The 24,506-nt window shown below is 45.9% G+C and overlaps 1 protein-coding gene across 1 annotated transcript; it reads right to left on the reverse strand.

Annotated features, from left to right (window-relative positions):
• Positions 1-18,264: 18,264 nt before the first annotated feature.
• LOC102699827 (indole-2-monooxygenase) lies at positions 18,265-21,254 on the reverse strand. Its single transcript, XM_006663899.3, has 3 exons — positions 20,647-21,254; positions 19,728-20,195; positions 18,265-19,256 (listed from the first exon to the last, which is right to left on the reverse strand). The coding sequence occupies exons 1-3, from the start codon at positions 21,220-21,222 to the stop codon at positions 18,609-18,611; spliced, it is 1,692 nt and encodes a 563-aa protein (XP_006663962.1). The 5' UTR covers positions 21,223-21,254; the 3' UTR covers positions 18,265-18,608.
• Between the last annotated feature and the right edge of the window lie 3,252 nt (positions 21,255-24,506).

A 24,506-nucleotide genomic window follows, 5' to 3' on the forward strand; every position in this document is an offset into this window, starting at 1 on the left:
GTAACGCTGGGCAGACGCTGCAGAGTCGTACTGTATTCGAATACGCCGTGCTCCCGGTTAATGGAGATGTGTCATTGGGTGATTCCTATTTCTTATGGTATGAGTAGTTTTTATAATTAAAATCTGGATTGGAATCAGATAAGAATGATGGTGATTTATATTGCTACCTTTTAAACCTTTGATTTATAAATGTTTGCAAATAAGCTGTTTTATGAAAATAGGAAAAAAAAATTATTATTTATAATAGGCTTGTTATCAACCAATCTTGATAAACCCTATATCCTTGTACTACTTGCATGTATTCTATTTGTATTCTTGGTTTGTGGTTTGCTGGGTACGTCAGTACTCACCCCCTTGCATATAATGTGGTTCAGAGGAGCAGTTCTTCGCCAAAGAAGCGTCAGAAGGTGAAGAGTTCTTTTGTGGCGAGGAGTTCTTTTAGGTCGGCCTGCTCTCAGGCGTTCCTGTGATGTTTAGTTGGGTTTTGTGTTTGGTTCTTTTGCTTGTAGGTTAGTCTGTTGTGTGAGTTTGGCCGTTTGGCCCCTAAAAGCTGTTGTAGTTGTCTCTTGTATGTTATTTCATGTAAATTATATCGGTATTGTAATTGAAGCCGTTCTGTTTATCAATCTGTGCACGATCAAAATCCTGGACGATCGTGGGTGGTTTCGGGATACCGAGCTCAAACAGGGTATTCCCACATTCAAATACCCGTGGATCAATAATTTTTTATCAAGAATCCAATAAAAAGTTTTTACTGTTTTAGTGGCCCTTTGTATAGCTTTGAGTGTTTTTGATTGTGTGAATTAGATTTAAGTGAAAGCGAGGATCCCATCTACTGCGAAGTGGTAGCCGAAGTTTTTTAGAGTCGCAAGGAAAATCACATTGTAATCCTTGAGCATATTGATATTTGTTTTAAAATAATTTTTGTATTTATAATTATATATGCATTCTTTCACAATTTATGTTATTTGGGAATTACCTATACTTCGGTATTAAGCTTATATTGTACTTATCTTTGTACATTGTGACCTAGGTTTATTTATGCTATAATTTTGATATGCTTAGGCATGCTATTGTTCGGGAATTGGTGAAATTTATGGGCATGACAAGTTGGCATCAGAGCTGAGCTTGACCATATAGGACTGGCTAAATGGAACCCCTAAGGAACCTTTCCCCTTTCATGTGCATGTTTGAAGTTTAAAACATGAGTCCTTTTGAAACAAAAGGGAATGGTTCTTGTTTATTTAGAGTTTGGGAATTTTAAAACTCTTGTTTATTTGGAGTCAAAAAATCTTTTTGAGTATAGAATAAGAAAATAAGTCAAGTTTCCCCTTTCATGTCACTTATTATGGTTATTGACTTGTCAAGATGTCTTCCATTGTTGACATATGATGCTTTTGCAATATATCTAATTAATAACTTTCTATCTATGTGAATGCTTCCGCGGCTTTTTTTTTTTGTCTTAGAACAAATTATATTGAAACTTATTTGTTTTGGCAAAGATGTTCGGTTGTTTTACTATCATTCCTGGGGTGTTACGTTGAGATCCCATCATTCTCAATTGCCTAAAATTTGGGGTTCCAAACTACACGAAAATGAATGAGCAGTTGTTACAGGAATCAGGACGGTCTCCGGAAGGTTGCAGGAGATGGAGTCGTAAATCTGTTGCCAAGTACTCCCTCGAGAAGTGCAGTACTAGCAGAAGAAGGAGAGGGAACAACAGCGTCCAGGGAAACGTTTCATGTTGGAAGAGCTGGTGCACTAGTGCTGCTGCTGCGTGTTCCATGTCTCTGGATGCACGCTACGGTGAGAGTTCCTGATCTTTTGGTGTGATAAAATTAATCGTCTACACTGCTCTGGCTGGTTTTTATAGAGGCTGGAGAGTAGGAAGGACTTGTAATAAGATAAAACGGCACTGGTCCTAGATATTTTTTTTCTCAAGGGATATGATCACTTGATAAAATGGTACTACTGGTCTTTTCATTTTGTTTTTTCTTTTTGCAAGGGATGTTTTCTTTTAGATAATGGAAATGAATTACAGTTTTATACTCTGCCATCTGTTGCTTTTTGCAAGGCCTTGTTCTATGCTAGGGGCTCAGTTCTGAACCCTCTTGCACATAAAACAGAGTGGCTGATTAGGATTTGATTAATTAAGTATTAGCTAAAAGCTCAAAAAAAATGATTAATATGGTCCCTATCTATAAAACTTGACTTTAGAGTTTTTTTCATTGTAATTAATTTTCTAACCTCTGCTTCTTCTAGTTTGGAATATGCATATGATATTAATTTTATTCACCGGAATATTTTTCGGCTAAAACAAGTTGTGTGTTAATGAGTGGTTTTCTAGCTTTTTATTCAAAAGAGGGCGAGGGCTTTCCTGACTCAAATGTGTTCAGACAACACAGAGGCTGAAATTGCAATACGTTATTCATAAAAGAAAAATACTCCATATCAAAATAAAGAGACTTATGATGGAGTGCTTTTTTAGGGAATTAAGATTGAAGTGATAAATAATTGTGATTGCTTGAAGCGAGAAAGTAGGTAAGAAATTATATACAGAATATCATGATTTATTGAGATGATTAGACAAAAATGGAAGGAATTTGTTTGTCTTTCTTACAAATTTGCTAAACTGTATATTGCCCGAACATATCTGTTTCTTTTTATGGGAGACCGCTAACTATAGTCACGTCAGAATCTTTATGTCTATGTCCGGATCCCCAAATTCTATACCCTACTCTTATACTCCCTCCGGTTTCTTTGTTAGACGAAGTTGACTTTTTAATTTACGTTTGATTCTTCATATTATTTACAAATTTTATCCAAATATAAAAAATTATAAATCATACTTAAAGTTACTTTAGTAATAAATCAAATTATAAAAAAATAGTTAACAATTATATAATTTTTTTAAATAAGACGAATGGTCAAACGTAGATAAAAAGTCAACGGCGTTAAAAAAATCAGAGTATGAAAATCTCCGCTGCATTTACAGTGCAGATAAAAATATCATGCAATCGGTCATAGATTAATTTGATGGATGATGAATCCCCAACCTAATGCTTTTCTCATCTTTGTCCATGCTTAGTCCAAATAGCGACGGAACGAAGAAAAAAGATCAGAGAAGAAAAGTCCAAGTAGTTCCTAACTAAACTGGGCCACAAGTTGACGTGGAAAATTGCCCTCACACTTAAAGTCTTACGTGCTCATCTTTTCACTTATGTTTATATACTTATGTTCATATAGTTATAATCCAGAATTTAAAATTTTAACTTTAAATTTAGAGTTAATTTTAGGGTTTTTTATCGTAATTTATGTTTCAGTTTTCTTAATCGCTAAGAATACGTAAAAAAATTATTGGACAGAATTAATGGATGCGTTGGCATCATGCATGATATTGGAGACAGGTTGATGTGTAAGATTGCTCGCGGTCTTATTTATTGGATTCATTAGGCATCGTATGGACCGGAATGGACGCACTAATACTTACACTAGTTACAGTGTTTTATTTAGTTTAATGAAAGGATTTTATCAGAGCGGGTTGTTTGGTTTTGTATAATGGTTGGTATTCTTGAAAATGGTTTTTAGGCTAAAAACAGTTTATTTTTTATGAAAGATAAGAGGATTTCACGTGGAATCAAGGAATGTCTGTAACACTCTAGCCCTTTGAAGCCTAGTAGTGTGTGTTTGGTCTACGTGGCTCAGAAGTGGATGTAGTGGTGGTTTAGTATCATCTTGAAAGTTTAGATGGATAAGAGCCTACATATCTTATCCTATAGTACATCAACACAAAAGACTCATGACTCATGAGACAAATCTAACGAACATAATTGTCTGGACTCAGATCATATATGGAATTGATACCATTTACTTTTCACTTTTACGCCAGATCATGTATGCATGCAAATGATGCACACAAATCATGCATGCCACGCATGCTAACTAACCCAAATTGATGAAAAATGAATGGCAGCAGTTGATCTATCCTGGAACATGCATGCACATCCATCGCAATTAGCCATCATACATGGATATCTTTTGAAAGAGTGATAAATCAAAGTCATAAAGAGATAATCAATTACATAATATATATATATAATATTATGTGATATCTATACTAGGGGTATCTGTAGACTACACGAGTACGTACGGTCAAAGGGGTACCGAATAGGAAGGAGGTTGTATCTATACGGTATCGACTAGGAGTTTGGTAATTGCCGGATTGCATGTCATGTATACAAGATCCGAGTCGCAACCTGTCACGCCCAGAAATTTACACCAAATTTCTGAACAATAGCATGTATTAAATCTCGGTCCAGGCATCAGCCCGAGTACACACTATGACAAATTAATACACAGTTCCACGGCTTAAAAACAAGTAAAAACAATTATCTATCGAAATGCAGCGGAAAAGGAAAACAAACTAAACCATCTAATCTTCAGCTTCAGCTGGCGAAGACGGCTCCACACCACAGGCACTCTCGACGGCGGACTGAACCTCACTTCAACCTTCGGAACAACCTTCTTCTGACACTGGCTCTGGCACTTGCTCTGGTGGGGGAAAATTAAGCAAGGCTGAGTACAAACCACCGTACTCAACAAGTAACACCCAAGAGGGGGAGAATAATGAATGCAACAGGGTATCAAGGATAGGCTAAGGTTAACTTGCACAAAAGCTGCAGTAATTTAGCAAAACAGTAAATAAAAATAGACGGAAATAAAAGTAAAGTAACATTTAAAATAATCATCCACTGTCCAACGTTACACCACGTTGCAACAGGCCCAGACCGCTGTCGAACGTTACACCACGTAGCGACAGGGTCAACCCTCTGTCCAACGTTAAACCACGTTGCGACAGACCCAAACCACTGCCAACGTTACACCACATTGCGCAGGGTCAAACCAGTTCCAAGATTAATAAAATTATTAAAGGGGTTCAACTAATCCCAGTGAGTCTGTCGGTTCGCCCAATAACCGCGGGCACGGCTATTCGAATAGTTTTACTCTGCAGAGGTGTACAACTTTACCCACAAGACATGGCTCCCAAGCATGTTACCATGCCCCAACGTATCACCACGATACCTCAGTACGGAAACCATGATAAGACCTTTCACCCAGCCCTCCCTAGACAATCGCACCACACTTCAGGTTTCACCCCCTCCTTTACACCAAGTCGGGCAGTCCCCTCTTGTGCCTTGGTAGATCCGGAAGCAGGAGAAGCTTTCGTTACACCACGATTGCCCGTCCATACTCCATCACGCCTACCCTTGCCTGGGTACGTCGAATAGGGACAAGCTAGATTACGAGTCTCACCGTTGCCCATTCTGGCTTGTGGTTAGTACGTGTAAGACCTTCAGGGTTTCCCGAGAACCGGTCCTTAATTGCCATGGGCACGACTCTCAAAACCATGCACCCACAGCCCACCATAAGCAATATTTTAGTTGTATTAAACCACATCGGGAAATGAATAATGATAACAACCATTGAAGGTGTACCAAAGTGCAACAATAATTAAATAATAATTGGTGAGCTAGTTGAACTAAGCATGGCTAAGCATTGACTAACCCTAATTCTAGTCAAATTAACCCTGGGATGACAATAATGGTGAATGGGGATCAACGGGTATAGAGGTAATTGCCCAATAGATAAATAAAGTAAATACATTTGAATACAATGCATGTTTGAATGTAAAAGCGGGGAATTTTATAATCATAGGTTCAATATGATCAAAGAAGGGTGCCACTTGCCTTGCTTAGACCCACGAGGAACTTCGGCGACGACTTCGAGAACGAACGGCGCTGCGACGGGGTCAAAACCTACGACAAACAAGGCAAAACAAACAAAACAGGCTAAAAAACTACTGAAACAGAGAAAGAAACTATTTTTAATGGATTCTTGGCATTTTTCTGGATTTAATGAAACTTGAGTGGACCTAAACGGAGACTAGATGGATTACTTATGAATTTTAGAAGTTTTCTGGGTTTTTTAGCTAAACAGAAAAGTCCTAAATCAATTATTGCGCAATTAATGGGGCTGCTGACGTCAGCGAGGAGAGAGGAACTGACGGCTGACAGGTGGGGACCACCTGTCAGTGGGAGAGAGGGGAAATGGGCGGCTGACACGCGGGCCCGGGGAGGAGAGAGAGGAAGGGGCTGGCGGGGAACGACTGACGGGTGGGTCCCACTCGTCAGCGAGAGAGGACAGAGAGGAGCGAGCAGAGCGCGCGGCTCGCGGCTCGCGGCGCGACGGCGCGGCGGGCGGCGACCGGCGGACGGCGGCGCGGACCGGCGGGTATGCGGCGGACGGCGGCGATTGGCGACGGCGGCCGGGAAGCGAGGACGTCGGCGGCGCGAGCAGCGGCGCCCGAGCGCGGCGCACGACGACGACGGCACGGCGGCACGGCGACGGCTTCGGCCGGAGCGGAGGTGGGAGAGGGCGGCTGAGCGGCGGCGGAGTCAAGCGGAGCAGCCAAGCGGCAGTGACAGAGAGGAGAGGCGGCCTCGACGGCGGCGCGGGGGCAGCGACGGCCGGCGACGAGCGGCGGTTGGTGGTCTGCGGAGGCGAAGGTGGTGGTGGGCGGCGTCGCGAGGGTGACGGTGATGGCGGAGGGTGGTGGACGGCGGTGACGTCCGGCAGGGAGGTGGCGAACGACGGCCCCAGGCAGCGCAGCGACGACGAAAGGGAGTAAGTGGCGGCCAGGGTCGGGGAGAAAGAGGAGAGGGGAGGCCGGGGTGGCGCCGAGCATGGCCGGGGAGAGGAGGAGGAGCGGCGCCGGCGACGAGCGAACGGCGGAGATGCAACGGCGAGCACCGGCAGCGCCCGACACCAAACGACGGCTCGCGGGATCGGGTGGCGGCGGAGGACGTCGGCCGACGGCGAGTGGCGGGGCGCACTTGCGGTCGCACGAAGAAACAGAGGAAGGGAGGAGAGCGGGCTCACCGGGGTGGCGCGGCGACGACGGCCGATGCGATGAGATCGGTCAGTGCCGGGCGACGGTGGCGCGACGGCGCTGCGGAGCGGCGGCGCAACCGGATGCGGCCAGAGGAGCTAGGCGGGAGCACGAGGGAGGAGTGGGGTGGAGTCGGCCAGGCAGCGACGCAGCTTGGCGGCTGAGCGGCGGACGCGACCGGAGCGGCGGCGCAACCGGAGCAGTGGCGCACGGTGACGATGGCGAACGGCACGGCAACAACGGCGTGACGGCGACGACGAGAAGGCGACAAGCGGGTGACGCGGCGGACGGCGACCGGCACTTACCGTTTGCACGGGGAGGTCGGCAGCGGCGGCGAAGAGGGGAGAAAGAGGGAGAGAGGAGCGGAGCGCTCACCAGTGGCGACGAGGAGCGGTAGCAGGTCGGCGAGGATGAGGCAGAGGTGATGACGCAGACGAGCGACGGCCTGCGACGTTCGGGGGCGAGATCGGCCGACGGCGTCGAGACGACGGGGCACGGCGGCGGAAGGGACGAAGGGGCGGCGACGAAGCTCGGCGACCACCGGTGGCGACGAGGGCCGGCGGAAGGTCGGCGAGGACGAGGCGGAGGTGGTGACGCGGCTGGACGGCGACGACGGGCAGCAGAGGGCGCAATCGCACGTTGGCGGCGAACGGCGGGGCACAGCGGCGGCTTGGTGGCGGAGGGAAAACAGTGGCGACGCGGCGGCAGGGAGGGGATTTATAGGTGGTGGCGCCGGCTAGGGCGGAGCGGCCGGTGGAGACCGAGTCGACGACGCGGCGAACACGGCGGCGGCGGTTGCGGCGGTGGTTGCAGCGGCGGCGGACGGAGTCGGACTCGGCGCGGGCGCGGGCGCGGGCGCGGCGCGGCGAACGGTCACTGACAGGTGGGCCCCACCTGTCAGTGGCGCGGGAGAGAGGAGGAGGCGGCGCGGACTTCGCGGTGCGGCGAGCGGGCGAGCTGGCGACGGGCCGAGGCCGCGGCCCAGGCGGGGGCGCGCGCGGGCGGAGGAGGCTGGAGCGGGAGGCCGGCTCGGCTGGGCCGGCCGGGCGGGGAGAGGTGGGCCGGCTCGGCTGGGCCGGCCCGGGAAGGAGGAGAGGAAAAAGAAAAAGGAAAAAGAAAAGGAAGGGAGGAAAATTGGACTTCGGCCCAATTTGAGAAGGAAGGGAAAAAGAAAGGAAAAGGGAGGGAAAAAGGAAAACCCCACTTTTGCCGAGTTTTAGATTAATTTGTTTGGCCAAATTTTATACTTCTGCAATTTGAATTTAAATCCAGTTAATCGATTTGCGAGCCTCGATTTAATTGAATTAATTCCTTTTAGAGGGATTTTTCCTGAGTTAATTAAGCCAATTGTTGCTTACGAATTTCTTTTTACGATTTAGGCTTGGGATAAAACCCCGGGCGTGACAAATCCACCCCCCTTAACAGAATCTCGTCCCCGAGATTCGGAGGAGCTGTTAAAGAGGTGCAGACAAGCAGCCTAGAGTTGGCAGAACTTACCTGGAACAAACTCGGGTGCGGCTTGAGCTTCCTTGGCTGAGACTTGATTGACTTGGGCTTGCACGAATCCTGGTTTGTTGCGTCTTGGCTGTGGACACTCCTTGGCGATGTGACCCGGTCTGTTGCAGTTGAAACAAACCCCTGGCTTCTGAGCTGGTGTTGCCCGGCTTGGCGGTGGCAGTGCTGATAAGGGCTGCAGTGGTCCTCCATTGCTGTCGTTGTCATGGGGGTTGTAGTTGCTTGGGTTGAAAGGTCGGTGTTGACGAACAATCGGTGTCGAAGACCCCTGTTGTTGTCCAAAGTGCAAACGTGGCTTCTGGTTCTTTCCTGTGTTGACTTGTTCCGCTTTTCTCTTGCGATCCATCTGGTTGCACTGGTCCTCCTGGCAGATTGCTTTGTCCACTAACTTCTCAAAGTCCGCGAAATCCTTTGAGATCAGCTGTTTGGTCAGGTCATCATTCAATCCTTCAAGAAACTTCTCTTGTCTTTCAGCATCGGTGCGCACATCTTCCGGGGCATAACGTGCTAGGCGGTTGAACTCATGGAGATACTCTGTAACTGTCATATCCCCTTGTTGTAGATCACGAAACTCTCGCTTCTTCTGTGCCACTATTCCATCCGGCACATGAGCTTTCCGAAAACTATTGCAGAACTCGTCCCAAGTGATATCTGTAGTGGCAGTCCGAGTAGCCAGAAGGTTATCCCACCAAACGGAGGCGGGTCCCATCAGTTGGTGAGTCGCGAAAGCGACCTTCTCTTGATCACTGCACTCCAAAAGATTCAGCTTCTTTTCGATTGCATGTAGCCAGTCATTTGCTTCCATCGGGTTGGTTGTGCTCGCAAACGTCGGTGGTCGAACTCGAAGAAACTCTGATAACCTTGATTGTGTTGGCAGTGGTCCTTGGTGTTGATTTTGCTGCTGATTCATCCAAAGCTGCATCACCTGTTGGTGTTGTTGTTGCATCTGTTGCATCATCATGGTCATCATCTGAGCCTGGTTGGCTAGAACTTGGGCAATCGTCGGGTCCTCTTGTTGCGGCGGTGGCGATCCATTGCGCGAACCTTCATGGTTTTCTTGACTTCCAGTTGCTCCATTGTTGTTGCGGTTACTGTTCCTTGTGTTCACCATCTTCAGAGCAGAAGGAGAGAACAAAGGCAGAGGAGAAAATCAAAGGGGCTTTTCTTGAATTACTCGAGTGAAATTTTCTGATCTGGATTAAAACACTTAAAAGAGCACTCAACTCCTGGTGGTACAACCATAACGCCACTACTTGCTATGGTGAACCGCTAACCCCAAAACAAACCTACACACACAAAACTACCAAGCAACGACTAAAAGACGATGCTAGGGTAACGTCTACGGCTCGAAACGGCTGCGACGACTGAAGAAGCAACGCTTGACTCTTGAACGACTCCATCTTCAACTTGAGAGCGACGCTTGGAGTAGCGCAGACCTGACTCTTCACCTCTGGAAGAACTTGACTCTTCGGTCTTGACACTTGATCAGCTGAAGTCGTTGTCGACTGCTGCGACGAAGGGACGGGCTCGTTGGTGGGATGACACACATCTATAGAGATCAAGGTTTGAGAAGCAAGTATGCTCAGCTAAATTTTCAAAACCAAAAGACTCGACTCTTTTTTCTTTGCAAACGACTCAAATTTTGTAAAACCTAATGCATATGAAAGAAGGCTCCTAGGGTTTCCATTTGGCTCATCCTACGGTCAAGATTGGCTCTGATACCAACTTGTCACGCCCAGAAATTTACACCAAATTTCTGAACAATAGCATGTATTAAATCTCGGTCCAGGCATCAGCCCGAGTACACACTATGACAAATTAATACACAGTTCCACGGCTTAAAAACAAGTAAAAACAATTATCTATCGAAATGCAGCGGAAAAGGAAAACAAACTAAACCATCTAATCTTCAGCTTCAGCTGGCGAAGACGGCTCCACACCACAGGCACTCTCGACGGCGGACTGAACCTCACTTCAACCTTCGGAACAACCTTCTTCTGACACTGGCTCTGGCACTTGCTCTGGTGGGGGAAAATTAAGCAAGGCTGAGTACAAACCACCGTACTCAACAAGTAACACCCAAGAGGGGGAGAATAATGAATGCAACAGGGTATCAAGGATAGGCTAAGGTTAACTTGCACAAAAGCTGCAGTAATTTAGCAAAACAGTAAATAAAAATAGACGGAAATAAAAGTAAAGTAACATTTAAAATAATCATCCACTGTCCAACGTTACACCACGTTGCAACAGGCCCAGACCGCTGTCGAACGTTACACCACGTAGCGACAGGGTCAACCCTCTGTCCAACGTTAAACCACGTTGCGACAGACCCAAACCACTGCCAACGTTACACCACATTGCGCAGGGTCAAACCAGTTCCAAGATTAATAAAATTATTAAAGGGGTTCAACTAATCCCAGTGAGTCTGTCGGTTCGCCCAATAACCGCGGGCACGGCTATTCGAATAGTTTTACTCTGCAGAGGTGTACAACTTTACCCACAAGACATGGCTCCCAAGCATGTTACCATGCCCCAACGTATCACCACGATACCTCAGTACGGAAACCATGATAAGACCTTTCACCCAGCCCTCCCTAGACAATCGCACCACACTTCAGGTTTCACCCCCTCCTTTACACCAAGTCGGGCAGTCCCCTCTTGTGCCTTGGTAGATCCGGAAGCAGGAGAAGCTTTCGTTACACCACGATTGCCCGTCCATACTCCATCACGCCTACCCTTGCCTGGGTACGTCGAATAGGGACAAGCTAGATTACGAGTCTCACCGTTGCCCATTCTGGCTTGTGGTTAGTACGTGTAAGACCTTCAGGGTTTCCCGAGAACCGGTCCTTAATTGCCATGGGCACGACTCTCAAAACCATGCACCCACAGCCCACCATAAGCAATATTTTAGTTGTATTAAACCACATCGGGAAATGAATAATGATAACAACCATTGAAGGTGTACCAAAGTGCAACAATAATTAAATAATAATTGGTGAGCTAGTTGAACTAAGCATGGCTAAGCATTGACTAACCCTAATTCTAGTCAAATTAACCCTGGGATGACAATAATGGTGAATGGGGATCAACGGGTATAGAGGTAATTGCCCAATAGATAAATAAAGTAAATACATTTGAATACAATGCATGTTTGAATGTAAAAGCGGGGAATTTTATAATCATAGGTTCAATATGATCAAAGAAGGGTGCCACTTGCCTTGCTTAGACCCACGAGGAACTTCGGCGACGACTTCGAGAACGAACGGCGCTGCGACGGGGTCAAAACCTACGACAAACAAGGCAAAACAAACAAAACAGGCTAAAAAACTACTGAAACAGAGAAAGAAACTATTTTTAATGGATTCTTGGCATTTTTCTGGATTTAATGAAACTTGAGTGGACCTAAACGGAGACTAGATGGATTACTTATGAATTTTAGAAGTTTTCTGGGTTTTTTAGCTAAACAGAAAAGTCCTAAATCAATTATTGCGCAATTAATGGGGCTGCTGACGTCAGCGAGGAGAGAGGAACTGACGGCTGACAGGTGGGGACCACCTGTCAGTGGGAGAGAGGGGAAATGGGCGGCTGACACGCGGGCCCGGGGAGGAGAGAGAGGAAGGGGCTGGCGGGGAACGACTGACGGGTGGGTCCCACTCGTCAGCGAGAGAGGACAGAGAGGAGCGAGCAGAGCGCGCGGCTCGCGGCTCGCGGCGCGACGGCGCGGCGGGCGGCGACCGGCGGACGGCGGCGCGGACCGGCGGGTATGCGGCGGACGGCGGCGATTGGCGACGGCGGCCGGGAAGCGAGGACGTCGGCGGCGCGAGCAGCGGCGCCCGAGCGCGGCGCACGACGACGACGGCACGGCGGCACGGCGACGGCTTCGGCCGGAGCGGAGGTGGGAGAGGGCGGCTGAGCGGCGGCGGAGTCAAGCGGAGCAGCCAAGCGGCAGTGACAGAGAGGAGAGGCGGCCTCGACGGCGGCGCGGGGGCAGCGACGGCCGGCGACGAGCGGCGGTTGGTGGTCTGCGGAGGCGAAGGTGGTGGTGGGCGGCGTCGCGAGGGTGACGGTGATGGCGGAGGGTGGTGGACGGCGGTGACGTCCGGCAGGGAGGTGGCGAACGACGGCCCCAGGCAGCGCAGCGACGACGAAAGGGAGTAAGTGGCGGCCAGGGTCGGGGAGAAAGAGGAGAGGGGAGGCCGGGGTGGCGCCGAGCATGGCCGGGGAGAGGAGGAGGAGCGGCGCCGGCGACGAGCGAACGGCGGAGATGCAACGGCGAGCACCGGCAGCGCCCGACACCAAACGACGGCTCGCGGGATCGGGTGGCGGCGGAGGACGTCGGCCGACGGCGAGTGGCGGGGCGCACTTGCGGTCGCACGAAGAAACAGAGGAAGGGAGGAGAGCGGGCTCACCGGGGTGGCGCGGCGACGACGGCCGATGCGATGAGATCGGTCGGTGCCGGGCGACGGTGGCGCGACGGCGCTGCGGAGCGGCGGCGCAACCGGATGCGGCCAGAGGAGCTAGGCGGGAGCACGAGGGAGGAGTGGGGTGGAGTCGGCCAGGCAGCGACGCAGCTTGGCGGCTGAGCGGCGGACGCGACCGGAGCGGCGGCGCAACCGGAGCAGTGGCGCACGGTGACGATGGCGAACGGCACGGCAACAACGGCGTGACGGCGACGACGAGAAGGCGACAAGCGGGTGACGTGGCGGACGGCGACCGGCACTTACCGTTTGCACGGGGAGGTCGGCAGCGGCGGCGAAGAGGGGAGAAAGAGGGAGAGAGGAGCGGAGCGCTCACCAGTGGCGACGAGGAGCGGCAGCAGGTCGGCGAGGATGAGGCAGAGGTGATGACGCAGACGAGCGACGGCCTGCGACGTTCGGGGGCGAGATCGGCCGACGGCGTCGAGACGACGGGGCACGGCGGCGGAAGGGACGAAGGGGCGGCGACGAAGCTCGGCGACCACCGGTGGCGACGAGGGCCGGCGGAAGGTCGGCGAGGACGAGGCGGAGGTGGTGACGCGGCTGGACGGCGACGACGGGCAGCAGAGGGCGCAATCGCACGTCGGCGGCGAACGGCGGGGCACAGCGGCGGCTTGGTGGCGGAGGGAAAACAGTGGCGACGCGGCGGCAGGGAGGGGATTTATAGGTGGTGGCGCCGGCTAGGGCGGAGCGGCCGGTGGAGACCGAGTCGACGACGCGGCGAACACGGCGGCGGCGGTTGCGGCGGTGGTTGCAGCGGCGGCGGACGGAGTCGGACTCGGCGCGGGCGCGGGCGCGGGCGCGGCGCGGCGAACGGTCACTGACAGGTGGGCCCCACCTGTCAGTGGCGCGGGAGAGAGGAGGAGGCGGCGCGGACTTCGCGGTGCGGCGAGCGGGCGAGCTGGCGACGGGCCGAGGCCGCGGCCCAGGCGGGGGCGCGCGCGGGCGGAGGAGGCTGGAGCGGGAGGCCGGCTCGGCTGGGCCGGCCGGGCGGGGAGAGGTGGGCCGGCTCGGCTGGGCCGGCCCGGGAAGGAGGAGAGGAAAAAGAAAAAGGAAAAAGAAAAGGAAGGGAGGAAAATTGGACTTCGGCCCAATTTGAGAAGGAAGGGAAAAAGAAAGGAAAAGGGAGGGAAAAAGGAAAACCCCACTTTTGCCGAGTTTTAGATTAATTTGTTTGGCCAAATTTTATACTTCTGCAATTTGAATTTAAATCCAGTTAATCGATTTGCGAGCCTCGATTTAATTGAATTAATTCCTTTTAGAGGGATTTTTCCTGAGTTAATTAAGCCAATTGTTGCTTACGAATTTCTTTTTACGATTTAGGCTTGGGATAAAACCCCGGGCGTGACACAACCGAATTAGGATAGATCTTAGTCTTATTATATTACGACTCTACCATATTTGTAAGCGCTACCCCCACTATATAAGGGGGTATGGGGCACTCCACCGGGGGACCGTTCCACACTTGATCAATACCATCGCCAAGCAGTATTAGGGTATTATCTCGCACAGTCGAGAGCGTGAACCTAGGTAAATCGCCTTCTTCATCCTAACCATCGACTTTCGAGTCTAATAGCCACCCTATAAGTTTATTGCCGACACCAATCGTCGACAGTTGGCGCTAAGTAAGGGGTGCGCTATTCTTTTTTCTCTCTAAAGTTCTTTTCAGCGAAGCTCGATGGTCTTCAATTCTGACATCATGAAGAGAAAGTTCCCACCGGGTTCAACTTTCAAGTTTGGCTGCATCCAGCTTCAAACTGACCAGTTTGGTGCGCTCTCGTACACCGACTCGATCTCCTCTGACTCCGATGAAGAGGTTTGCCGGTTCGAGCCCGACTTGAAGGCATTAGATCAGATCCAGATCCAATATGGGTCGCACGATACTGAGATGCCTCTCCCAAGTCGGCTTACCGACAGGCTACTCAAGGCGTCGCCCCGATGGAGGTGGAGACAAACCTCGAGGTGGCATGACGTGAAGACCCCCAACAGAATGTCCGTGCAGCTGCCGAACTACTCAGCGACGTGATCAAAATAACCTTATAGATTGGACCTAAATATAAGATTAGGAATAACAAACAACATTTATTAAACCAAGTTAAGGTACTCAAAGTGATTGATTAGTACTATTCAAGAGATAAATATAACTTTGATGAAACCAGATAGATTGACAGGCAAAAACATATGTTCGATCAAAATATTGGACTAAACCAAGAAATTCTTAATCTAACCTATAAGATCACGTATCAATCTACTAGAGAGATCGAAGATATAAGGATCACTTTAATCAAAACTAATCTGCTAACCAGTAGTTGTACTAGATCGATGAAAATATTAGACTAAACCAAGAAAGTCTTGATCTCACCGATACAAACTACCATATGTCAAGAACTTACGTGCGTGTTGGAGATTGAACTGAATTGATGTAGCCAACCAAGAGCTCACTAGGACAAAAATAGGAACTAAGGTGACGATGCGCCAAAATTGTATTGAGATGATTCTCTTTTTTTACAAGATCCAAGGCAAACATATTTACACCGTTGGGTAAAAACAAGTCTGATTCCGGTTATAGGAAACCAATAAGAAATCTATGCTAAAAAAAAGACTTAGCCAGTCTAAAGAAATTGTCCGGTTCTATTTTGGAAACCATCGACCTTCCATATCGATATCATCTTGCACATGGATCAACTTCCAAACTATGTTCTAACACTTAGGAAACTATCGGATTCCTATTCTATCTCTAACCTCTCCTATAAAATCAACCTCAACAGGCTCTTTCACATCCTCAACCCTGCATGTCCCGTGTGCACTACCTAGCTCTAGCGCTACTGCCACCGACGTCGCTTCACCATCACGCAGCTGCTCCGCCGCCATGCAAAGCCGCCGCCTCATTAAGTCACCGCCCCTGTCGCCAGCTGAGTCCCATGTTTGCTAGTTGTTGCCACTAAACCCTAGCTCGAGTTGTTGCCAAGCCATTGATCTGCGGTGCGAATTCTCTGTTCAAGCTCATTCAAATACCCGTGGATCAATAATTTTATCAACAAGAGTTTCTTTTACTCTTTTAGTAGCCCTTTGTACAGTTTTGAGTGTTTTTGATTGTGTGCATTGAATTTAAGTGAAAGCAAGGATCCCATCTCTGACGAAGTGGTAGCCCAAGTTTTTTAGAGTCGCAAGGCAAATCACATTACAATCTTGCTCCTTGCTTTAAAATTATTTTTGCATTATAATTATATATGCATTCTTTCACAATTTATGTTATATGGGAATTACCTATGCTTCGCTATTAAGCTTATATTGTATTTATCCTTGTACATTGTAACATAGGTTTATTTATGCTATAATTTTGATATGCTCAGATATGCTATTGTTCAGAAATTGGTGAAATTTGTGGACATGACAAGTTGGTATCAGAACGACCTTGACCATATAGGACACGCCAAACGGAACCCCGAAGGAACCTTTCCTCTTTCATGTGCATGTTTGAAGTTTAAAAAATGAGTCCTTTAGAAACAAAAGGGGACGGTTCTTGTTATTTAGAGTGTGGGAATTTTAAAACTCTTGTTTATTTGGAGTTCAAAAATCTTGTTGAGTATAGAATAAGAAAATAAGTCAAGTTTTCCCCTTTCATGTCACTTATTATGATTATTTACTTGTCAAGATGTCTTTCATTGTTGACGTATGATGTTTTTGTAATATATCTAATTAATAACTTTCTATCTGTGTGAATGCTTCTGCGGTTTTTTTTTTGTTTTAGAACAAATTATATTTAAACTTATTTGTTTTGGCAAAGATGTTTGGTTGTGTAACTATCATTCCTGGGGTGTTACATTGAGATCCCATCATTCCCAATTGCCTAACTACACCAAATGGAACGAGCAGTTGTTACAGCAATCAGGACGGTCTCCGGAAGGTTGCAGGAGATGGAGCCGTAAAACCCGGCAAGGAGGACCCAGTCCATCTGTACTCAATCGATGTGAACATGGTTGGCGAGCACTAACATGTTGAGCATGACAAAGAGCAGCTCCATGTAGTTACATGAACAAAGGTCCAAGGTGACCGGCACCAAGGCCATGATGATGAAGACACCGAGAACATGAGAATGACGCACGACGATGGCTTCATCGCCAAGATTCACTTGTGTATGACCAACAAGATCAGAAAGCAGAAGCAATGAAGCCCGGGACAGGTAGAGGGGATGGAGTGCCAGCACCGGAACCACACGCCCCGGAGTGTTGTAGTGAAATTCGCTACCAAAGGCAGAAAGGGCAGCGAAACAGTCACAACCGCCGAGTGAGCCGTAGTGGACTGCATGGAGAGGAGATCGATGTTGGCATGAGGATGGTGTCGGCAGCGAAGGCTGCATGGAGAGCGTCGACTACGGGAGCCCGAGTTGTCCCCCTATTGTGTACAGATCAGAGAATGAACCGCGTGCAAGATTGGGAATAAAGGACATACACGGTGGTTTGGACAGGTTTGGGACGCCAAGGAACGTAATATGCTACTTCATGTGTTCTTGATTGCTTTTGGCAACAGACTACATTACCAGGAAGAAGAGGGTGGTGAGGAATGTTGGGTGTGATCTAAACTTAGCCGCACGCCTCTGCTTCGGCTATTGTCCTGTTATATACTCTTGATTTTCACACGTGTTTTTGGTAGGAGGTCAACATGTGGAAATATGGGTATTTTCGCTAGTGACCCTCTTAAAATTGCCAGAAGAAATAATGTTTTTACTTTTTATAAAAAAATGCTTAGGAGCACCACATATAAAAATAGATGACCACCGGTGACTAGGGGTGGTAATGGGCCTAACTATTTTGTCTATAAAATTTAAGGACCAGGTCCAAAACGGGTTGAAAATAAAATTATATAGAGTTTTGAGCTAAAATTTTTTTAAGAATTAAATAGGGTTGTGAAAGAACCCACGTGCCTTGGTCTATTCCCACCCCTACCGGTGACTGGGGACTACCGGTATGCTTTCACAAGCAGGTCTGAGGGCCTATTTGGGGGAGCTTCACCTAGCTGCAGATTTTCCCAAAAAGCTGCTTCTGCTAGAGCTGTCCCAAACGATCCACAGATTCTAGAAAATGAACTATAAGAATCTAGAAGCTAGAGAAGTTGGGTTTAGAAGCTTTTACAGATTCTCAGAAGCTGACTAGCAAGCAACTGCTTCTCAGAATATAAAACTCCCTCAAACAAGCCCTTAATTTAGGATTCCTGTAAAAAATAAAAGGGGTGCTACGAAAATGGTTTTTCTATAGTGATAACTAGATCAAATTGGAAGAAAAGGTATTATATTTTAAGTCTAACATCTTCTATGAGAGCATTCGATTAATATAGAATAGGGTTGAAAGTCCACTCCTCATATATATACTCCGTATATATAGAAATAGATTTGCTCCGGTCTAACAAAAAGTATCTCGAAGTACCAAATCGTTTCCCACCATTGGATCTAGCTGAGTATGATATACACTGTTAGATCCCACGATCAGAAACGATTTGGTACCGCGAGTTGCCGGTACCTCAAAATACTTTTTGTTATTTTTTGTTGCTCTGAAGCAAATCTCATATAGAAATTGTAATAGATACAAGGTACGTAACTGAACCCCTTCCACTCGTTTACTTTAGTGTAGGAATGCACACGGCCATGGCACGGGCATCCCTGAACCTTACTCTCAAGTGCATGCATGAATGACTTCGCAGGTTTTTGGCACAAGCATGAGCCTTTCCTTTAGCTTCACTGTCAACCCGAATACTTCAGCCATATTAATACCATCTTTATGCATACCTGATTCAGCTGGAATATCCCAGTCAAAATGGTACAAAAGGTTTGCTAAGACGATCTCTATGCTCGCAAAAGCAAAATTTATGCCGGGGCAGATCCGCCGCCCAGCACCGAACGGCAAAAACTGAAAATCTTTCCCTGTGAAGCCTATGTTCGCTGCACTTCCCCCATCGACAAACCTCTCAGGCAAGAACTCCTCTGCAGCCTCCCAACACTTAGGATTCCTTCCTATAGCCCATGCATTGACGATGACACGTGTCCCTGAGTGAATTATGTAGCCATCAATAACACAGTCTTCCATGGAGAGATGTGGGAGGAGAAGAGGAGCCGGTGGATGCAACCGAAGTGTCTCCTTGATGACAGCCTTGAGGTAGGTCATGTTGGTCAGATGTTCTTCGGTGATCAATTCGTGTCCCTTGGGTATGGTCATTCTTAGTTCTGCTTGCAACTTGGCCATGAGATGTCGCTTCCGCATGAGCTCAGCCATAGCAAATACTAGCACCAATGATATTGTATCTGTACCAGCTTCAAACATGTCCTGTAAATTAATTATAATTAAGTAAATTTTACAAAATTACATGTATTTAATGCAACTATAAAAAACTACAAATCTAAGTATGCATATTAATGAAAGTACACATTTAAAGTTTTACCCACAGAACTACACATTTAGTGGCAAAGTTATCAAAGATCTACAAGTTTTTTTTAGACTTTAGGTATATAGCACAAATTGGTTTTCCGATAAAAATATTTTAGTTTTGTAATAAAACTAGCGTTAAATCTATAATTTTGTGATATGGTTTCTTAAATCTATAGTTTTTTAATAGAAATTTTGGTGTTAAATCTATAGTTTTATGATACACATCCTAAACCTACATTTTTCCAACAATTTGATTGAAATGTACATAACTTTCTGAAATTTACTGATACTCCTATTTGAAAATATCATATTTAGATATCAATAGCTCTTAGGAACAAAACAATCAAACCATATATATACTTTACTTACCACTAGAATGGCTTTAATGTGTTCTCTGGTGATGCCACGCTCTTCTTGAAGTGCGAGCAAAACATCTATGAAGTCGGCCGCCTCATCTTGCCCAACGTCTCCATGACGCTGATCATACTCCCGTTTGCTCATGTGCTCATCGATGATCTTGTCGAGCAATTTGTCCCACTGTTTCCTCACGTCCCTGGCCTTGCCACGCATCACCGTGGAGAGCACCCCGAGCCTTGTCGCCAAGCTCGGGTAGTAGTCCTCCAGGTTGAACCCTCCGAGGAGTGACGCGTTTGCTTCGACCAGTCCACGAAACAGCTTGCCTCGGCCCGATTCTTCTTCCCCTTCCCCTTGGAGCGTCGTCTTCCTCGACACCACGCGGGAGATGAGGTCGTTGGAGAAGGCGCTGAAGAGCTCACCCATGTCCACTGCCGTACCCTCGCTTGATATCTTGCGTACTTTAGCCATCATCAAGCCAACCTAACAATGACATACCATACAGAGAACACTTTTGCTATTGATCAATATTGTTATCTTTGGACTAACTAATAGAAGATCATATAGTCAAAGTGTTTAACGCAAGAAGAGTAGATGCAAAAGCATGAAAAAAAAGAGAGGAGAAAATCCTCTTCTCCTTGTTTCCTTTGAGAGAACTAGCATATCACCCATGCGTTACAACAAAATTTTATTAAAAAAATATTATAAGTATGTTATTAAAGTAATTAATAAAAATGCTTTGATATATAAGTCTCAATTACTTTTTTCTTTCAAAAAATAGGAGTTGGTGGTGGGTAGGTGACAGATCCACCACCATCCAACACCACCGCTACTTCTTATTATAGCAGTACAAATAATCATTATTTTACTGGTTTATCAGCGTATGTGGGTGGGAGGGTATTATAATCATAGTATATGAGTGCTTTTCACGAACCTCCTCTTCTCGCGCCGCACGGCACAACCGCACCTTCTTGTTGGTCAGCAGGTGCGTCGTGGCGAGCCTCCTGCTCTGCCGCCACCGCTCGCCGTAGGTCGAAAACGCGATGTCGCGCGGGCCGTAGAGAAGCACGCCGGCGACCAACGACTCCGGCCGCGACGCGAACACGTGGTCGTGCGTGCGCAGCACGGCCTCCGCCGCGCGCGGCGAGGAGACGACGAGGTTGCGGACCTGGCCGAGGTGGAGCAGCATGAGGTCGGGGCCGTGCCGGCCGGCGAGGTCGCGGAGGGAGACGTGCGGGAGGTCGCCGATGAGGTGCAGGTGCCCTATGATGGGTAACCGCCTCGGACTCGGAGGCGGAGGCGGGGGAGGAAGAAGATGGTGGTCTCTTGTTTGCTTCGTTGTGGTGGTTGATACAGTTTTATTATTATCTGCTGCCAAGTACCTGGAGTAGTGCAGTGCTAGGAGAAGAAGAAGCAGAGGGAACAAGGCTAGGATGATACACAACGTCAAGGAAAACATTTCATGTTGGAAGAGGAGCTGGTGCACTAGTGCTGCTGCTGCTTGTTCCATGTCTCGATCTGGATGGCACGCTACGGTGAGAGTTCCTCTTGTAGCTACGTACACTGCTCTGGCTGGTAACGCTAGTTTTTATAGAGGCTGGAGAGTAGGAAGGAAGGACTTGTAATAAGACAGAACGGCACTGGTCCTTGATTTTCATTCACGATTAACAAAATTTTTCATCCAGATTATGGTACCCAATTAAATGCAGTCCTTGTGCTCTTCACATGCATCTTTATTACTAGATCCAAAATCGAATCCAGTATATGGCATGGCCCTGTAGAGATCTTAATTAGAGAATTGTCAATTTTTTTGATCCTATGATTCACCCCAACCAACAATTTTCAAACATATTGGAGACACTATTTAGCAGATCTAAACCACGCAAGCTGGACCGTTCTCCTTGGAAATTTTGCATAATGACAACAAAAAAGTCGTTAAAGTCACTCATTAAGCATACAAAAGTAACACTTTTTACTCGCATTCTAATTCCGTCTAGTTAAATTATTTTTAGTTAAAACAACATCCTTATATAAATATCACAAGAAAAGCTTGATTTTAAGATATATCATTAATTTCCATAGAACCTTATTCCTCACTATATAACCATTTTTAATCGCCGCTCGATACATACATATATACATACATGTTATATACATGTGTATACTATTTGCATCCCTACTTGGTCTATGATACAACAAAATAAAGGATCATTCATTTACATAGAATTGGAGCTATAGATATTGGATGTAATCACCGGAATATTTTATGGCTAAAACAGGTTGTGTGAATTAGTGGTTTTCAAGCTTTTTATTCAAAAGAGGGTGAGGGCTTTCCTGACTCAAATGTGTTCAGACAATACAGAGGCTGAAATTGCAATACGTTATTCATAAAAAAAAATACTCCATATCAAAATAAAGAGACTTATGATGGAGTGCTTTTTTAGGAAATTAAGATGGAAGTGATAAATAGTTGCGATTGGTAGAAACGAGAAAGTAGGTAAGAAATTAAATGCAAAATATCATGATTGGTTGAGATGAATAGATATAAATGGAGGGGTAAGATTGTTTGTCTCTCTTACTACAAATTTGCTGAAAACATATCTGTTCCTTTTGACGGGAGACTGCTAGCTATAGTCCACGTCAGAATCTTACGTTTACGTTCGAAACATAGATTGAAAATTAATATTTTGGAATCAAATTTTATTCAAAAATATCAATTTTTAATTTTTAAATTTTCTTTATTGTTGTCTTAATTTTAAATTTTATTCGAAAATATCAATTTTGAATTCTATGATTCGGGTCATTTGGTATGTAGTGGCATAAAAGGAACGTAAGCAAAATGCTATCAGTTAAAACGGAGTTAAATGAAAAAGTTAATGGCAATGACATAAGACAGAAAAAATTAAGTGAATGGCACAAAAGAAAATTTGATTTTTTTACATGACATAGAAGAAATAGGGTATAATTTTAGTGGCATACAAGAAATTCTCTTCCAAATTATACACCCTAATCTTATATGGAAATCTCCGCTGCATTTACAGTGCGGATAAAAATATCATGCAATTGGTCATAGATTTTGATGGATGACGCGCGAATCCCCAACCTAATGCTTTTCTCATCTATGTCCATGCTTAGTCCAAATAGCAACGGAACGAAGAAAAAAGATATGAAGAACAGTCCAATTAGTTCCTAACTAAGCTGGACCACAGGTTGACGTGGAAAATTGCTCTCACACTTTAGTCTCACGTGCTCATCTTTTCAATTATACTTACACTTACCATCCAAAATTAAAAATTCAACCTTAAATTTGAAGTTAATTTTAGGATTTTTTTATCCCAATTTATTTTTTAGTTTTTTTTAGATTGCTAAGAACACGAATAAAAAAAGTTTTATTCATAAATTATTTTTCATTTGTAACGTCGTTTAGCAATCTCCTCAGAATACGTTGGCATCAGACTAAAAAGTAAATGATTTTGGAAGCTAAGTTGATGTGTGAGACTGCTCGCAGTCTTATTTATTGGATTCATTAGGCATCGCACGGGCCGGAATGCACACGCTAATACTTACACTAGTTACGGCGTTTTATTTAGTTTAATGGAAGGATTTGATCAGAACGGGTTGTTCGGTTTTGTATAATTGTCGTTATTCTTGAAATTGGTTTTTAGGCTAAAAACTGTTATTTTTTATGAAAGATAAAGAGGTTTTCTCGTGGAATTAAGGGATGCAAATATCCTCGTCGCATGCCACATCAGATTTTGGACTAGTGATGACACATTTAGCAAGTTTATGGACCTAAATAGTATCCACGCACAAGTTTGAGGACTTTTTAATGTATTTTAGTTAGAAAGAAACAACAATCTATATTGCTAGGATTCAAAACTAGTGTGACCCAAGTTGTACAACTAAATTGAAAAAACTGCTCAAATATTGTTCAAGATAAGAAAATAAAATTGCAATAAATACAAATATTGGGATAGGAAACGCAAACACAAAGACATGAATACTTTTTCCCAAAGCATCAAAGATTTGACAATCTCGACTAAGCTTTGTTAGAGCATTTTTCTCATGATTATACATCCCATAAGCGGTCACTAAGGTACTCCGAATAGGTAAGTTCCAAACCTTTATAAGAAGGTATGGTTCATTGGATCCCCACAATCTTCTTTGAAAAAGATAACCATGGACAGCTCTAAGATCAACTAGGCACTCTTAAGATATCAAGAGTAATAAAAGAGAAGACTTTGCTTGAAATAACTTAGCATTATACTCTTGGTGGGTGTACACTAAGCCAGTATCTTGCTCAAATGATCACTCTCAAACCAAGTCTTAGAGCAAATCTATCTCCAATTTTAGCTTTTGACCTCTTACATAGGTTTCATAGATAGATTGCAATGAAATCCAAAAGATGCAAGTAAGTACATTAGCACCATGTATCCCACAAGTGTGACCAAATAATCCGTTATGAGTGGGTGTGAAACAGTTCTTCTGCCACACCCCTTTTGCCATACTAGTGGAATTGGTGTGACCAAAAGGTTTGTAATTTAAAATAAGTGGGTGTCGGGTTTAGTTTTAAAATTCAAATTTAAAAAGGGTAAATAAATAATAATAATAATAATAAATTTCTTTTTTCTTCCCTTTGCTAAGGCAACCAAGCCATGTAGAGCGTCAAATGACCATACTTTGAGGACATTTCGACGCAATATTACAAGATCAAGCGAGCAGCAGACAGCAGCAGATGTAGTACATAACATAGTTCAGTTGAATTCACTTAATTGTCAACATATAAAGCTGGCA

Source organism: Oryza brachyantha, chromosome 12 (genome assembly GCF_000231095.2).
Source record: "Oryza brachyantha chromosome 12, ObraRS2, whole genome shotgun sequence".
Classification (NCBI taxonomy): Eukaryota; Viridiplantae; Streptophyta; class Magnoliopsida; order Poales; family Poaceae; genus Oryza; species Oryza brachyantha.

Coding starts and splice junctions, on each gene's coding strand:
- LOC102699827 (XM_006663899.3), bottom strand. CDS start 21,222: ATGGAACAAGCAGCAGCAGCACTAGTGCACCAGCTCCTCTTCCAACAT. Junction 20,196..20,646: donor GTGCGGCGCGAGAAGAGGAG/GTTCGTGAAAAG, acceptor TGTCATTGTTAG/GTTGGCTTGATGATGGCTAA. Junction 19,257..19,727: donor ACATTAAAGCCATTCTAGTG/GTAAGTAAAGTA, acceptor ATTAATTTACAG/GACATGTTTGAAGCTGGTAC.